The sequence below is a fragment of the Xyrauchen texanus genome, chromosome 40 (genome assembly GCF_025860055.1).
Source record: "Xyrauchen texanus isolate HMW12.3.18 chromosome 40, RBS_HiC_50CHRs, whole genome shotgun sequence".
Classification (NCBI taxonomy): Eukaryota; Metazoa; Chordata; class Actinopteri; order Cypriniformes; family Catostomidae; genus Xyrauchen; species Xyrauchen texanus.
Window position 1 is genome coordinate 37,333,962 of NC_068315.1, and position 19,039 is coordinate 37,353,000.

The following is a 19,039-nucleotide window of genomic DNA, read 5'->3' on the forward strand; positions in this document are numbered from 1 at the left end:
ATGTTCGGAGGTTCCGTTGGTTTAGCGATCTCTGGAAGTACGCTAATAATGGTGTCAGAATTGCATTAGCCAATGTTCAAGAGTTCCTGTTGGGTATACGATATGTACACTAAACTGTTTTTACCGAAAATACTTGAGATAAACAAGCATATTACCACTAATTTGCAGAATCTGGAGTTAGGGTTAGGGTTAGGGTTAGGGTCAAATCGTGATCGAGATACAGGCCCAAGAACAGTTTTTACCATCAGGCCACTTTCCTCTTGAACAATTAAACTGCCCCTGGACTCCCCCATAGTGCAATAATGTAAATATATTTATAATGTACATATGTAAATTCACATATTTTATTCAATAACTAAGCCAAGCTGTAATATGTTCTATTATTATTTAATGTCTATTTATACTCTTACCTTGTTTTATATTCTGTGTCTCTGTTATATTCTGTTATTTTATATGCTATATTCTGTTTATCTTCTTTTGCCATGTAGCTGGTAGTGTAACTAGTTACTTTCAGTGTCCCTTGTCTTCTGCCATATTTTAGTCAATTATGTATCATATTACAAATATGTTTTGTATATTTTGATTTCAGGTGTCTAATCTGTACCTGTATGACAGTGTGCTGATGCTGGCCAACGCCTTCTACAGAAAACTAGAAGACAGGAAGTGGCACAGCATGGCCAGTCTCAACTGCATCAGGAAGTCAACCAAGCCCTGGAATGGGGGCTGGTCCATGTTGGAGACCATCCAAAAGGTACAGTCAAAAAGGTTGATGTCAAGTATTTTTCAGCAGAGATTCAGTTTCAGTTATTGGCATACTGTTGAGGAACATAACATTTTGCCAGCAGATTCAAGCTGTTGAATAAAAGCCACTGGTTCAAGATGGTTTTTCCTTTGCTGTATGTCAGATCTTAGACATATGGCTTTTTGAAATGAACATAACTGCAGTGGTCAAGATGAGCTCTCCAAGGGGCCAGGAAAAGCTGGCATGGGGTAGCAGCAGTTGATCTCCCATCGCAGTGAGCTGATGTCCGTGTGACTTCTCAGGGGCAGTGGGGGCGCTTCTGTGTGTTCTTTAATTTCATGCTCCTTTAGTGTTATTTGAGGCACAAATAATTACACAGAGCCAGTTATCAACCCTCAGAGAATGGGAAACCGATAGATCTCTCTTGATGGCCCTTTACAGTCAAAGTATTTGCTGGGCTGTAAGTCTTTCTTAAAGATAAAAGCTTGAATGTCATGCAGGCAGCTTTTCCCTTTGAGCAACACATGACCACTCTTCCCTTTATTTTTTATTCTTGCTGTGCAAAACCTATTTCTATTAGTCAGACCCTCAGGTCACCTGAGCAGAAACACTCGATATACCAATCCTGTGCAGTGTTCACTGTGAAAATGATAAATTAATTAATGAACTCTGCTACAGATTTTGTCTGGCACCTGCAGATTTTTTACAGCCAAATTTAAAAGCTTACCTTATACACATATACAGTGGAATAATTATATAAAATATCAATATCATAATATTGTCCTCATTTCCCTCCCCAAAATCAAATGTGGTTGTACTTTATTTTACAGTATGTGTACATTTATTTTACTTACAGTGTACTTGCCCAAGAAAGTACTGAGTAATATTAGGTAACTACATGTATTTAAAATGGGTTAAGGTTAGGGGTAGGGTTTATTTTTAGGGTTAGTACCTAGTAATTACTGTAGTTGTTGTAATTATATAGGATGTAAATGTAGAACAGTTCTGTAAAATAAAGTGCTACACAATATTGTATATGTTTACAATCTCATGATGAACAAACATGTTGTTTTCCTGTTTCTGAAAGTCTGTAATTTAGGCTCTGTTTGCTCTGTGTCCCTGTTAAAAGTGTTTGTTCATTCCACTAGAAAATACTAGGAGTTTTTTCCTCAATCATCTTCAGTCACTGCGCTCTAACACAGCTGAACACTTGCCATGTGCTCATTTACAGACATTCAGACTGTTTTGTGATCATAAACACATACACAATCTTTCGTGGAATATCTCGGCCTCTGAGTGGACCAGAAGCTTCCTCAGCTTTGTCATGATGTATGCTATTTCATCAACGCAAGTCGAAAACATAGTTTGCTGATGATTTGTTTATCATGCTTTTCTGCATATTTTGTTCTGGACATCTGAGACATACTATTGGATTATTTATTCAATCAAGCACACAGACAAGTAAAATATATATTTTTTGAAGAAAAAGTAGAGCTGATATAGAGATTAGGGCTTACAGCAGCATTGATCGGAGCATTTATAATGCATTTTTACATTTTTTTTTATAATCATTTTAACTGTGGTGTAAATGCAACTAAATAAACTCATTGCTGAGAAGAGAGATTTAATTTGATATGTGTGACTATTTTAAAAAGTTTTATAGTTCTATTCTTATTTTACATCATTACCACAAGGTGGCGCTCATTTGATGTGGAGGTTTTCAGGTCTTATCTTATCATTTTTGTTACATTCATGCAAAAGTGCTGCTAAACGTACAGATTCGAAGCTTGCAAAAAATACCACATAAGACAATCAAATATATACCTAAATATTAATTCATAAAAATAATAAAATATCAATTGAAAAACCATGTAACAGTTCATTTCAACAGTACTTTTCAAATGTCTTTTATGTAGAGATTTCACTGTTTTATTCTTGTCCCAGACCCAGACTTTCAATATTAAACTATGCAAGTCCATTATAAAAATACTAATAATTACATGTTTAAAACTATGCTAATCTAAACAAAGAGTGAGTTAATCATAAACCATTTCAATATTTAGTGTGTAAAAATTATTTCTAAACATTTCTTCAAAATTCAAAATTCAATTTGCCACATTTCCAGCACACCAAACAATTTTGCCCCTAAAGTTAGTGTAGTTGTGTGCGTGAAGAACATGCTTGAGAATTTGATACAAAGAAAAGCGGTTATTATTTCTGTTTAATTCAGTTTTGTGCAACCATGAACTTCATGGGGTGGCTGTGGCTCAGGTGGTAGAGCGGGTCGGCCACTAATTAATTGCAGGGTTGGTGGTTCAAATCCCAGCCCACACGACTCCACATGCCGAAGTGTCCTTGGGCAAGACACTGAACCCCAAGTTGCATTGGTGTATGAATGGGTGAATGAGTCACAGTGTAAAGCGCTTTGAATACTGTAAAGGTTAAAGAGGCACTATATAAGTGCAGACCATTTACCATGGTTCATGAAGAGTCAGGCAAAAACAAGTGAAATGGTGTAATGGATTTTAATCAGTAAAACTAACCTCCCTAACCAAAAATGTTCACCTAAACCTAACTGTTATGTCCAGTATCAAAATGAGAAAATTAAAAGCCAGGTTAGAAATGTCTTCTGGTAAGATCAAAGAGAACATTGCCCTTGACACAGAAACAGGAAGAAAGGAAATGGCATTGTAGTTGGTAAGATTCAAAGTGTAAAGGCTACAGCATATTGCACATTGATCTTTGCCCAATTCCTTCTTTATTGCAACGCTTTATTTTATTGTTTATTGATTGAACAATATCTTGGTTTGTTCCCACAGGGCCGTATAACTGGTCTCACAGGAATTATGGACTTTATGGACAATGGATCAAATTCCCACGTTCAGTTTGAGATTTTGGGAACCAGCTTCAGTGAGACGTTTGGAAAAGACATAAAACGCGTGAGTAAAATCGCTCAGGCTTTCATTCCAGGGGCTGGTTTAAAAGCTGTCTTTGACATGATTCTTTTTTTATTATTATATTATTATTTCATAACCAGTCACCTCAGGTAGAATGAAAGCTGAAATGTTGTCATGAGTCACAGGGCAAGTAATGTGGTCTGTTGAAAGGCATGCCTTTAAGAACATCTTGACTTGATGTAAACTGCATGATCGTGTACCCTGCATGCCATTTTGACTGCTCACTTCAGAGTCAGATGGCGAGAGGCGTGAGTAAACAGCAGTGAGGAGTCGAGCTGTGGCAGCTCTGACAGACCTGGACAAACATGCTGTAATGCGACCTGCGTGACATGGAAAGATTACGCCATGTCAACTGTTCCCCCGACTCGCTCTCCGTAATGACATGCTACACTACAGACTGCCCAGTCAATGTTAGGACTACTTTTACATGGCCTATCTTGTAAAACTACTTATTTCAGAAAATGACTTACAGGGGTTGCTATATTGAAAACTGAGTGTACGTTTCTTTCACCTGGAAAAAGAAATAAAATAACACGCAATTTGCTTTTCCAAATCACAAGAGTCATATATGCTCAAAAATTTCAGTTCTGAGCTCTCTTGGCAAGATTAGCAAGGGGATTATTGTTAACAAAAACATTTTTTATTTATTTATTTGGTTAAAGCTGAAGTCTGAAATTCAGAAACAACATGTAGAAATGTAATGTTATATATTATTTTCAAGAGTATTGAAAATGATGAACAACTGTACCTAAAAATGCAAGTTTACTGAACTAAATAATAATTCATATGTTTGAGTTTGCTGAACTTATTGTATTGAGTTCATGGAATTTACAATCCAACTTTAATTGATAAATTGGTACAAATAATTTGACTATAGTTGAGTAAACTCAAAAATGCTTTGCAGCTGGTTGTTTTACTTTTTTATGTTTTACAGCGTATTAATGGACAATTACATCTAACTAGAACATAACTGAAATAGAAAATCAAAACACTAAAAATGAGTGAAATTGTCAAAACTACAACATCCCTGCTTCTTAGCTGGATTGTCTGATGTTTGTGCTTTGTTTTTGTAGCCATTATCTGTTTGAGTCCATCTATCATTTAAAAGAATGAGAATAGAAATGACAGTTTGCATCCCAACTGGAATTATGAATTCACTGTATCACATTATGGCCATTAGAATCCACAGCGCTACAGACCTTAATCTCTGCTTTTGCACACACAGTACCAGCACCCTCATACAAAGTACATTTATTAACCATAATGAAAGGCAAGGACAGCTAATGATACATCGGTGCCCAACAAGAGATTCATATAGCCAACTGCATTTCTAGCCTGCTATGGAGACAAATAGCGCGGCATGCAGTTAATTTGTCATATGTCATGCTTTGAAGGCAGAGGCAAATACATTTCCTGGCTAAATGAGAAACCCTTTGGAGGTGAAGTTTCAGAGATGTTTCTCAGTAGTGACTCACTGACCTGTTTCAGTGTTTGCTTTAGTCTTTAGTCCCTCTGTCTCTCTAAATAGATTTTTTTCTGACTGCTGCTGTTTTCTTGAAACACATTTGTTCTGTTCTAAAGCCAAGAGAGCTGTTGAAATAAATACAAATAAAAGGATAGTCCAAATGTAGGCAGCATATGTATGTTGCCTTGTGAGCAACAATTTTTTGCCAAATCATAAGACAGCATTACATGTATCCTTTCACAGATACAGCAACCCAAAAATATCTCAGTTTGAAAATGTTTTTTTAATAATAATAACCAAAAATTACAGCTTGAATGCTGTTCAGCATTCAAAAATGCTGATTATTAATATATGGGAAACCGGGGCTAGATGTCACAGTTTTCACTCCATTGAATGTTTCTCACTGTAGGTTTAGATTTGAAAGTCAATTTCTTTACAGCAACATACCATAAAGACTTTTGTGTAAATCTTGTGTAAATTGTTCTCTGTGATGTTTCCTCACCCTGTGGATGGCACCAAAAGCACAAATGAGCAACAGACTGTCTACCTAACTTAACTGTTTGGTGTTTGTTTGTGCTGTCTTTGTAAAGAGATTTATCAATATCAATCACTGGATGTAAATGTAATTAAAGCACTTTACACAGACAAAACCTCACAGCAGTGCTCAGCCACTCTTCAAGCTTCATATTGTTTTATTTCAATTTATTGGAGCTCAATACTGAGATTATTTTTATACTTTTAGTAAATGATATCATATTTGTTGTGGTGATGGTCGGGCAGGGGTCCACAATCAATTTGGGATTATGAAAGGGGTTAAAAAAGCTTGAGAAACCCTGGTCTATATAATGCACACAATTAAAAAGAAAATCCCAACCAACAAATCCCATCTGCTGTTTGACCCATGATTAGATACTATAAAACATAACTGCTGTCAATGAATGTAAATGATAGCACAGCAATAATGAATACATCATTTTGTTGAGACATCTCTACACTTTTGTTATAAAAGGGCATTTTGATACAAAGACATACATTACACTGATATTCACAGCAGTAGTATTCGGATGATTCATATTTGGCTAAGAATAACATTAAAGATCTGTAAAGATGTTTAATTCAAAAGGTGATACAAAGGCAAAAAATGCAGCAATATGGAATACATAATGAAGACTATCCATGTGAGACCAGGGAGTTTTTGAAGGGATTCAAGGCACTGATGCAGTAATTTGATGCAAATGAAATACAGGACATAGCCTCACTGCTCATTCAGGATTTCTTCCTCGAGTTTCTTCAGTGTTTAAAGTCGGTGGTCAAAACAGCGGTCTGTGCTTTAGTGCCACCTGATGTGCTGGTTTTGGTAACTGCAGCAATTTCTGACATGTGATCCAAAGCTCATATTTTATTGGTCAGTACATTTCATCGCCGGGAAAAGAAAATGACACATTCACCAAAAAAATAACAATTGTTTTTTTAAAACACTTGCTTTGTCAGTGTGCAAATGTTTGCTCCAGGCATGAATGGCTTCATAGGAATCCATTGTTTTGATTCAAAATGTTAATCTCACTGCGAAAATTCACATTTGGTGTAAAGGCCTTAAAAAAGTAAAGCAACCAGCTGCAACGTTTACTCAACTTCTGACAAATTTGTTTTTACCAACCATTCATGCTAGATTTTAAGTTCGATGAACTCAATACAATAAGTTTAGCGAACTCAAAAATATGAATGAATTTTACAAGTAGATCTAAGTTGAATAAACATGCATTTAAGTACAGCTGACCACAATTTTCCATATTTTTATATAAGGATATTCTTTATTAAGAAGTACATTTCAGCATATGATCGTGTGTCAGCCACCAAGGTACCTGTAAAGGGGTTATAGGGGAAAGGAGGAAGCGAGAACCGGCTTGACAATATAAATACATTTTAATGATAAACCTAAACAAAAAACACAAACATAAACACATACAGAGCAGCTGCCTGTTGTTCTCTCTCTCTCCCTCTCTAACTGCCGTATCCTGTCACCTTTATCCCTCGCTCACCTCATCAGGCTGATTGGGGTCCCAGTGGGCGAGGGAAAGGCCAACACGGAGCGACAGCAAGAGAGAGGAGAGAGAGAAAACAGAAACTCATTCACCGGTTCTCTGATGCACAGTCGCAAGGTCCTCGATCACTCCTCCACCCTCTCATGAGGACGATATCCGCTGCTCCACGGGCAGACCGGAGTCAAACCTCCGACCCTCAGCAGACAGAACTCTAAAGTTCTGCTCTAAATGTTACTTTAGTGCAGTACCTGTAACTGAGATTCTAGTGAACATGCTGCTAATATCTCTGTCCCTATTGTTCATGCATTCGCTTTTTAAAAAATGGCAATTTTTCCATTTCAATCTGCACATATCCAGCATAAAATGGATGTTATAGCTGACTTTAGTATCATCCTGTTTCAAACGGATCAAAAATTGCGCCTATTTTCGTACCATTTGCAAAGGAAAAAAAATATGAATAATTAAAAAATTATTTTAAAAGCTGTAAACAATAATGACAGCAAGTAGGGGATGTGGGTGAACACCTGACAATAAGATGTCCAGATTTCAAGTTGTTTTGAAAACTATTGTAGTGTCTGGGACTCGTCTCCTGTCGCAGGAGTGCGCACGCAATAAGATTGTTTGTCGTAAGATCCGAGACTTCTCGTTGCAGACCAGTCGACGACTCAAAACATCAAAGGAGACAAGCTTTAGTCGTGTAGTGTGCACTAGCCGTAATGTAACAATCTGTAGCAAGCTTTGTTACTCGACATCTTTGGCATCAAAGGCTGGTTTAGAGACAAAGAAATGGGAAAGAAGCATCACATGGAGTAGAAAATAGAGAGCTATTACCACTAAAATCAGAGTTTGTGAAGAGTAATTTGAATGAGGGGGTCTAAAATCACAACCATCTGCCCACAGCTGCATACAATAATACAAAGATTTTTAATCATTGATGTGATTAGCGCAACATAAAGTGAAATGAAAGGATTTTAGGACTTATGAATTTGAATTGTACCATGGTGGTACTAAGGTACAGTCCACTGGTTTCCATCCACTTTTCACGCTGTTTTGTTTTCGGCAAAGTGAAATGTTTTTTTCTTGTTTCCATTCAAATGGCCTTTTATCGATATAAATTGTGTGCATGATGACGTCATGCTTAAACCAAAACTGATGAGACCAAGTGTTTTTTTATCACAAAATATATCTGCCCTTAAGTCGTTTCCAGACAGAAATGTGTGTCTATCGCTAATTGTGCATCTTTTGCCTCCCAGATGTCCCTAATTTTTTTTTCCTCCAAAGTCTTTTTGAAATGGGGAGAGTATTGATACAGTTAATTGAAATTAGCCAGCTTACTGTCATTATAATTTCACAAATAAAAGCAATCAGAAGACGAGGAATTGCAATGAAATGTTGCAGCTATCGCAGGTTGCCACCGGTTCCGACCTGAAAGAGAATCATCATGGCCCTGTTCAAGCTGACAACATGCACCAAGAAATGGGGGAAACTTTCGGTCTTAGTATAAGGACCATCCATCCATGTGTATATGCTGTGTGCACAGATATTAAGGAAAAATGGCACTTGTTGATATTGACAGGTGCATGATATGAGATATTTGCGCTGGCACTCCTGGAAGTGTCATGATGCAGATGTGTTTGCATCATCGGATCTTTGCAGGTATGCCATTAAGACCAATCCATAGCAGTGCAAGTAATGCTTAACGTACAATAAATTGGCATTCAAGGTTGTCCCCATGATTAAAATGCCATGAAAGCACAGTGTTTCTATGACTTGATTTTTTGTTTCAAGAAAATTTGTCAGTGATCAAAATCGAGTATTAGCTACACACAAACATGCCTCATATGGGCCTCATTTTTATTTTGTGATTTGTTATGGTGGTATTTTGGGTGGTACGTTATAATAAGTAAACCACATGATTCAGTCCTTCTAATAAAAAATAGCTGGGTGGAGCGCAGCTAAACAGAAATCAGGGGTCTTGTGACACATTTTTAAAATTCAATATAAAAGTTCAAATTCTAAATTGTAAATTAAAGTTCCCCTTCTGTCGCTCTCTCCACGTTGTGTTAGAGAAGCGACACTAGGGGTCTCTCTTGAGCGCCGATATTCACCTCTGATCTATGAAAAAAAGGCCAATGAGAGTTGGCAGCCGGTATTTGCATGTCCCGCCCCCGGACATACGGGTATTTAAGCGGCGCAAATACGGGAGTTCATTCAGAAAATTTCTTCGGAGCCGATGGTCGTGTCTGCAGTTGCTGCATACTACACACCTAGTTCCTGACATTCCTCTGCTGCATGCTGTTGGATTCTACGCTGCACAACAGCGGCTTTCTCCTGTTTGCACGGCTGTGCATTCCTTCCCCTGGGCGCATCGACAGTGCAGATTAAAAAAGCTCTCACGAGTTTTTTTCACAAAAGAGTGATTTTTATTAAAAGAGTAAATTTCACTAAAAGAGCAAAACACAGCGGCGTTGAACGTCCTTTTAAGGACGCGTCTTTATAAAGATGCCTTTCCGCCCCTGTGTTGTTCCTGGATGCGGTAGAGTACTCTCCGCTTCAGACGGCCACAGGCATTGTCTCGTGTGTCTGGGTAGCGATCACACCGAGGCTGCGTTTGTGGATGGTTCATGTTCTCACTGCGAGAACATGACCATGACAACGTTGCGGTCGCGGCTTTCTTACAACCATAAGCAAGCCACTCCAGCCGCCCCCCGCGTCGCTCCTTCTTCCCACGGGATTGAGGACGATGCGGTTGGCGATGGAGGCGATTTGGGGATGGCAGCGGGTGCAGCTCCGCCGGGTGCGCCCCCTCGGACCACCCATATGTACTGGGGGCGGGACATGCAAATACCGGCTGCCAACTCTCATTGGCCTTTTTTCATAGATCAGAGGTGGATATCGGCGCTCAAGAGAGACCCCTAGTGTCGCTTCTCTGACACAACGTCTCGTTCCCTCCATCGGGGAAAGGAGGTTACATACGTAACCTAGACGTTTTTTTGTCCTAAACAGGCACAGCAAGCGACAAGACATTTTGTGGATGTTTGGGAATCTATGTAACCCATTTTATGCTTAAGTTAAAAATAGGACATTGGAAAAATGGCCACAGGCACTTTCATAATTTGATTTTGCATCTAAAAAGAATCTAAAAGAGGTGAAAAATGAATTTGCACATGTGGGAGGCCCTGAAACACTTCTTTATTCTGATTGGTCAACTTGCAACATAGTCTACTCTTCAAGGCCGTGAGAGAGAATTGCAGTTCACTGCTGTTAAAGTGTTCAGATAAATCTTAATATTGTAATCAAGTTCATATATTTATTTTTTCATCATTCTCCAATATGTGCCATGTTTATTACAGATGTGTTATCTCGCTCCACACAGTAAATCAAAGCTAACATTAAAATTGAATCCAGTCACTGATAATGCCAGCATGCTCAAGCATGCGACCTAGCATTGGGACAATCATTGGCACGTCAATAGCGAGAGAGATGAATATTTTATATATACAGTATATTCATGATATATAAAGTCTAACGGCTGTTTCCAAGCAGACAGATGCATGTCATAACAGCAGTTAACTGTTATTTTGTCTCATGGCCTTGAGGAGGAATAGACAATGTTGCAGGTTGACCAATCAGAAAAAAGGGCCATATCAGGGCCACCCACATATGCAAATATTTGTTTTAACCCTAACCCTTGTAGTTTATTTTTTATTTATTTTTATTTATTGGGAACCGCAAAGAAAATACGCTGTAGGCTTTGGAGGTGAGTGACGATGTCATCCTACAGGCCTTGGAGGGGAGCAAAGGGCAATCCCGCCAGGTGGTGGCATTCTCAGGACACAGGTGGATCGCATCCGCTCTGTCCACCTGGGGGACCTCCGAGTACACGTGGGCCGCCACGCCATAAAGGGTAGTGAGAGCGGATGGGTGAGGAGATCGGTTGCGGGTAGTGAAAGGTGCCCTCCACGACCTCGTCAGCTCATCATGCACCTCCGGGATGAAAGGAACCGGGGGAGGGCGTGGCTGTGAGCGGCGCCCGGACCCGAGGAACCAATCGTCTAGCCATGAAGGCTGTGGGGAGGACGGAGGGTTCCAGTCCAACCCCACACTGACGGCGGCCCGGGCAAGCATGACGGCCATCTGGGCATCAGCCTCAGACTGGGCATGCTGACCCAGAGAACCCAGTCCAGTCGAGTCTTCCACGTCAGACGCCGGAACACACTTGCAGCGGCAAACTCATCATCCAGCTTGGGGGGCTCGAGGGAGTAAGCAGACTGGCCGTGAGGCGAGCCGCTCTCACCTTTAGCCTGGATGGAAGTCAACGAGCATGCCGGGGGGCGGGTGGTTCGTGGGGATCTAATCGGTGAAACCACAATCCCGTGGGAAGGAGCGACTGCCGTGCAGAGAATGAAAAATCTGCTGATATGCGCCGTAGATCCAACAGCATACGCTCTATAGAGATGAGTGGAACAGTAAGTGACTGCACCTCGCTGCTCACACAACCGTTTGGCTCCGAAGAAAAAATCTGAATGGACAGACACACGATTCCCTCCTTTTATACCCGTATGTCCGGTGTAGGGACATGCAAATTCTGTCTGCCAAATTCTCATTGGCCTTTTCTTAAGTTTAGAAATGCACGAGGCTCTCAAGAGAGACCCCTATTGTCGCTTCATTCGACACAACGTCGAAGTGAGCGACAGACGGGGAATGAATGATACACAGATTTTTGGTTTCTACAACATTTACATTTACATTTATGCATTTGGCAGATGCTTTTTTCCAAAGCGACTTACTGTGCACTTATTACATGGACAATCCCCCTGGAGCAACCTGGAGTTAAGTGTCTTGCTCAAGGACCCAATGGTGGTGGATGTGGGGATCGAACCAGCAACCTTCTGATTAACAGTTATGTGCTTTAGCCCACCACGCCACCACCACTCCATACATAGCTGTTGGGGACATGTTTGGGACGTTTCTTTACTCATTAAGAAATACTAATTAAACTACTATAACATTTTACTCATAAAATTGTTTTATAACAAAATATTTTTTTATATTTTCAAAACAGAAATCCACTACTCTTTAATAAAAATAAATAAATAAATATTTAAATTTTATTCATAATTTTTTTTTGAACAACACAATTCAATTTGATGAAATTTTATTATAAATTTGAAATGTGTCAATCTTACAAATATTTTATGAGTGTGTGTGTGTGTGTGTAATCATATTATTGACTCTACCCATTGCTTTATTGTAAACGTAGTCACATTACTAATTACTTTTAAGTTACTTTCCAAAAATGCTTTGCACATTGTTTTACCACTTAAAGAATTCAACATAATGTCTAATGTCAAAATTATTTCCTCCCTCCTTGTTCATTTTCTCACACAAGTCAAAATCTTATTTGGTGGTACACTCCCTTCATACATTTGAAAATAATTAATGTTTGTGAATGTGTTCAAATATTATATTAGAAATATGTGTTACCTGTACTTAAACCATGTCAAGTAAGATATATTTATATAGTGCTTTTCACAACAAGCATAGTTTCAAAGCAGCTGTACATGAAATTATGCTATGACAGAAAATGAATGAATATAATGCCAATATTAGTTATTTATGTTTAGAACTATTAGTGGTTAAAATTAGTCATTTGTAAAGTGTTGTGGGTCAATGATTAAACAAAATGATTTTATATGAACTATAAGTCTTTGAAGTCATCCCAAATCAACTGAGGAAATAATCATAGATGGTTTGTCCTTTGATTTTGGCCAATGAATGCTTTTGTTAGCGGTTAATTCATGTAGTTCATTTTTTAGAAAATGTTGTCCCTCCTTTGACCAAGTTGATATAGGTATCATTCAGTGAGGAGCACCGCAGTCTAGCTAAAATCTTACGGAAGATAATTTTGGTGAAATTCATCCTGAGCCCATACTTTGAGTTTGCATCAATTCATCCTCTTAGTAGACTGAAGTGAAGTCTGGCTGGCACATGCGTCAGTTGGTCATCATCACTCATCAGGCAGGACTGGAGATGGATAATCCAGAGGTTTAGACAGGGAAAGAAATGTAATAAAATTTGCATGGATGCCATTCACTTTATAGCAGGGTTAAAGTATAAGAGAAGTATTTCTGGTTCTGGCAGACCTAACTAAAGCAGCAGAGTTGAGGGATAAATTAGGTGTATGCCTGGCTGAATACTGTATATAAATGTTTAGTCTAGACTAAAACTGAGTGAGTGTGTCTAAATTCTGAACACTGCTAGGGGGATTATTCCATAGTTTAGGAGCCAAATATGAAAATGATCTCCTCCTTTTTTGGATTTTAATAGTCTCGGTATTGTTAACGGGCCAGAGTTTTGCGATCGTAGTGAGCCTGATGGATTATAGCATAATAGAAGTTCACTTAAGTACTTTGGAGCTAGACCATTTAAAGCTTTGTAATTAATTAACAGAATTTTAAAAGTAATACAAGACTTAACAGGTAACCAATGTGGTGTGTCCTGTGCGTTGCATAGGGGGCACTCACTCGTTAAAAAGAGAAACAAGTTCTTTACAGAAAACAGAGTGAGAAGTAAGTTGTAAGGATAGTCATGGCTGAGTGAGTTCATAAAAGCAAATAAAAAAAGAAGAGTTATTACATTTACCAAGTCCTGAGTAAGACTTTAGTATATATCCATCTACCAATTCAACAATTGGCGACAATGGCAAGTCTCCCCACACCGTCTCCGTTCTTGCCATGCGGTGCTGACTCGACAATACCTTTCTGCATGTTTAGAAGAATCTTCGAAAATTTCCTTCTGGCCATCAACACATCTGGAGGCTCTTGGAATGATGCTCAGAGATGTGCAGTGCTTTTGCATAGCCTGAGGACAGAAGGATGATGCATTTCTACACTTTGCAAAACACAGTTACAACATATGACAAAGCTATGTCTGCCTTGGGGACACATGTTGCTCCTTGTGGTATATTGGTGTATCTATGTTACATGTATTATGGTATATTCATTGCACATGCGCTGTGAGTGGTATCAGCGTCAGATTGGGAAAAAGGAGTTAAGAGAAAATACAGTAAAGACGCCGTACGTTATACCTCCGTGTCTCTCTCTTTCTTATTCCATAAAAACACTACAGTGGCGACAAGGACTTGAATTCCACAGCGAAGAAATGTGAAAGTGCAAGTAAATTTGCAATACTACAGAAATATTTCGCCAGTTATTGAAGCAATTAGAAATCGGAAGATTAAAGGCGATCGCATAGTGTGATGGATGAGAGTAGTCAGCCTGCAGCTCCAGAAAAAGCAGAAGACTGACATCTAGTGGCTATCCTTAGTACTTCATGGAGAAATCGCAAGTACAAGATAAACTGTGAAAAAAAAAGAATTGCACGGGGGTGATAAACACAAATTAAACTGACAGCAAAATGCCAATGATTGGCAGAGTTCCTGAATTTGAAAGTAAAAAAGAAGATTTTGAAACTTACTTAGAACGATTTGAAAGATGGCTTGCAGCAAATGACATTGCAGCAGAAAAGAAAGCTGATGTGTTCCTGAGTGTCTTGGGTCCCACAGAGTATGGACTTCTGAAGAATTTGAGTCAACCAAGGAAAGTGACAGAACTTACATTTAAAGAAATGTCTGAAACATTGTCTCTGCATTTTAAGCCAAAACCAATATTGATCGCTGAATGCTTCAGATTTCACAGACAATATCAGAAAGAGGGTGAAATGTTAACAGACTATATTGTTGACCTGAAAAGGCTTGCTAGCACATGCAAGTTTGGCCAGTTCCTCAATGATGCGCTGAGGGATCAGTTCGTCTGTGGTATATCAGGTGAAGCTTACCGCAAGCGCCTCTTATCTGAGAAGGATTTGACTTTCAAACAGGCCTGTGAAATTGCTCTTGGCCTTGAACTGGCATACAAAGATACAAAAGAGTTGACAGAGCGTGCTGACCATTCCAGTGCTGGTGTTCACAATGTTGCCATTTTTTCACGGGGAAGACAGATGGGCAAACCACAGAAAGCATTGAGTAGAATGGCACAGTGCTCTTCAGCCAGACGAAAAATGACATGCCATCTTTGTGGTAGAGAGGGTCATCAGCCACATGAATGCCATTTCCGTACTGCAGTATGTCATGCATGTGCTAAAACAGGCCATTTGAAAAAGGTCTGCAAAAGCAGTAAACGAGCAGGTAAAGCCCAGTTAGTGACAGCTACGACTGATGTAAGTGATTCTGATGATGCATTTGAACTATTTACAGTTTATACTGCTCAAGGAAAGAAAGATGGAGGATTTCTGCAACTGGAACTCTCAGGGAAGAGAGTAACCATGCAGATCGACACTGGTGCATCTGTCTCTCTAATTTCAGAATCTGTATACAAAGAGCTCCTGATTGACTGCCCCTTGCAACCAGCTGAAATTCATCTTTCCTCATATATGGGTGATAAAATACCAGTGCTGGGAGAAATTCAGGTTCCAGTCAAGTATAATGGAAAGGAATGGAGACTGCCATTGATGGTAGTCAAGGGTGACAAAACACCATTACTGGGAAGGAATTGGCTGCAGAAGATCAAGCTTGACTGGGGTAATATTTTCAGTCTAAAACAAGAGACTGTAAATCAGCTCTCTCTCAAAGCCATATTGGACAAGCATAAGGATCTTTTTAAAGACGGTTATGGAAAGATTAGAGATTTCCAGGCTAGAATTCGAGTTCAGCGAGATAGTAAACCAATATTCCATAAGCCGCGACCTGTCCAATATGCTCTGAGAGAAGCTGTGGAGAAAGAGTTGCAGCGACTACAAAGAAATGAAATCATCACTCAGGTGGAACGAAGTGATTGGGCAGCGCCTATTGTAGTTCCCAAGAAGGATGGCTTTGTCAGATTGTGCGGTGATTACAAAGTTACTGTTAACCGTTGTATACTCCCTGAAGAATATCCACTACCAAACACTGAGGATCTTTTTGCCACTCTAGCAGGAGGTAAAGTGTTTAGCAAACTTGATCTGTCATTTGCATACCAACAGTTACCTCTAGATCTTGAGTCAGAGCAGTATCTGATAATCAACATCCACAAGGGTCTTTTCCGTTATCACCGCCTGGCCTACGGTGTTTCAACAGCTCCGGCTGTTTTTCAGCACACAATGGACCAGATAATGCAAGGCATAGACAATGTGGTTTGTTTTATGGATGACATATTGGTGTCTGCATCTACTGAAGAAGCACATCTAGCAGTACTGGATCAGGTGATGGCCAGGCTAGAGAAGCATGGACTGAGGATGAAACTCGCAAAGTGTGCTTTCCTCCAAGACTCAGTAGAATACTTGGGGTACAGGATAGATGAGCAGGGTTTGCCCCCTACAGAAGACAAAGTGGAAGCAATCATAAATGCACCAGCTCCAAGGAATGTCTCAGAGTTAAGGTCATTCTTAGGATTACTAAATTACTATGGAAAGTTTGTGGCCAACCTTTCAACATTATTGCACCCTCTGCACCAGCTTTTGCAAGCAGACACAAAATGGAATTGGTCACCAAATTGTGAAGAGGCATTCAAAGCCTGCAAACAATGGCTACTGAATAGTAAGTGCCTTGCACATTATGATCCAGGAAAACCTCTCCGACTTGCCTGTTACGCCTCACCATATGGCGTGGATGCAGTCATTTCACATATCTTTCCATCAGGAGAAGAGCAACCAATTGCCTTTGCATCACGGACTCTGACACCTAGTGAGCGAAATCCATAAGTATTTATATGGAAGAAAATTTGTTACTGACCGATCACAACCCACTTTTGGCCATATTAGGACCAACGTCCGCAGTTCCAACTCTGGCTGCATTACGAATGCAAGGATGGGCGTTGCTTCTCTTGGCCTATGACTATGAGATACAGTACCGTCGTTCCTGTGAACACGCAAATGCAGACACATTATCTCGACTTCCATTCAATCATGGTCCTTCAGAGGAGGAGCAGGAAGGGGTATTTCTGATCTATCATGTGGAGGAACTGCCTGTCTCAGGAAAAGACATTGCAGAGGAGACAAGGCGTGACCCTATCCTGTCAAAGGTCTTGGATCTCACACTGACTGGATGGCCTAAATTTGTACCCAATCCAAACCTCAAACCTTTTTATGAAAGGAAAGATCAGTTGTCCACAGACCAAGGATGTGTTCTTTGGGGATCACGGGTGGTCATTCCGCCTAAGTACAGAAGAAGATTGCTCTTTGACTTACATGAGGGACATCCAGGAGTCACTCGAATGAAAGCTTTGGCAAGAAGCTTCCTTTGGTGGCTTGGTTTAGATCATGAGATTGAGGCATTTGTGGGTCAGTGTGCACCCTGTGAAACTACACTGAATAGACCCCCAGCAGCCCCTCTCCACCCATGGTCATGGGCCACAGCACCATGGGAGAGAATACATGTGGATTATGCGGAGGTCAACAATCAGCATTTCCTGGTGGTGATAGACGTCCATTCAAAATGGATTGAAGTCCTACCTACAAAGCTGACAACTGCTGAAAAGACTGCTAACCTTCTCAGGAATCTGTTTGCATCATATGGCCTGCCGAAAGTTCTGGTTTCCGACAATGGACCTCAATTTACAGTGCCGGAGTTTGAGCAGTTCCTTAAGGGAAATGGAGTACGTCATATCCTCTCACTGCCATACCATCCGGCTTCAAATGGTACAGCTGAAAGGGCTGTCCAAACCTTTAAGAAGGCATGGATTCGACTGCAGTCTCAGTCAGTGTCTCCCAATCAGCAGCTAGCCCGTTTCTTGTTCACATACAGGAATACACCACACACTGTCACGGAACGCACACCAGCAGAGTTGTTCCTGAAAAGGCAACCACGCACTCATCTTTCATTGATAAAGCCTGATATGTCGGATGTTGTAACCAAGCACCAGATTCAACAGCAGAAAGTGCATGATAAGAAATCAAAGTCACTCCGGACATTCCGTTTAGGAGAGAGGGTATTGGTAGGAGACTTCAGACATCCCAAAAAGCTTTGGATACCAGGCACTATTCTGCTGTGTAAAGGACCTCTGACTTACTGTGTGCAAGTAGGCCATCGACAAGTTAAAGTGCATGTCGATCACATGCTACCATCGAGGTCTTCAGAACAGCAGCGTGAAGGGATCAATGATGACATCTTTGATTGCTTGCCAGTTGGTGGAATGCAGAGAGCTAGAACTTCTGACCCAGAAGGCCAACCTGATCAAATTCAGGAAGCTCAAAGAGAACATCGCTATCCACAAAGGCAACGTAAAGCGCCACAAAGACTTAATCTTTAGGTCTTAGTAGTAGATAAATATTGTTCAAAAAAACATAAGAGTTAAATTTGTTGGTCACTTTAAAATAATGCATGTGTTTTAGGCAAGACCATGTTAAGTTTGGTTTATGTTAGGTTCCAGTCTTAAGAGGGATGAGTGTGGTATATTGGTGTATCTATGTTACATGTATTACGGTATATACATTGCACATGCGATGTGAGTGGTATCAGCGTCAGACTGGGAAAAAGGAGTTAAGAGAAAATACAGTAAAGACGCCGTATGTTATACCTCCGTGTCTCTCTCTTTCTTATTCCATAAAAACACTACACTCCTAAAGTTAATGTGTTTGTCACCCGTCATCAGTTCAGATAAAGAGCACAGCGTGCGATTAAGACAATACCACAGTATCTTACAAGATTGCATGCGTTAGCGATAAGTTGTGCTTCTGTTACTATGGATGATGAAATGCTCAGCGACCAGCTTATTGAAAAGGCATATGCTGTGCGGGAGAGACTTTTAGTGGAACAACCCATTTCTTTGGATGCTGATGGATCAAGCAAGCACTACAT

The 19,039-nt window shown here is 40.0% G+C and overlaps 1 protein-coding gene across 1 annotated transcript in view; it reads left to right on the top strand.

The window, feature by feature from the left end:
* The window catches only part of LOC127633550 (glutamate receptor ionotropic, delta-1-like), a 772,099-nt gene that overhangs the window by 640,501 nt on the left and 112,559 nt on the right, over positions 1–19,039 (top strand). The window contains exons 7-8 of the mRNA XM_052112731.1: positions 590–751; positions 3,562–3,681. Of these exons, the coding sequence (XP_051968691.1) occupies positions 590–751; positions 3,562–3,681 (282 nt within the window). The remainder of the gene's footprint in view (positions 1–589; positions 752–3,561; positions 3,682–19,039) is intronic.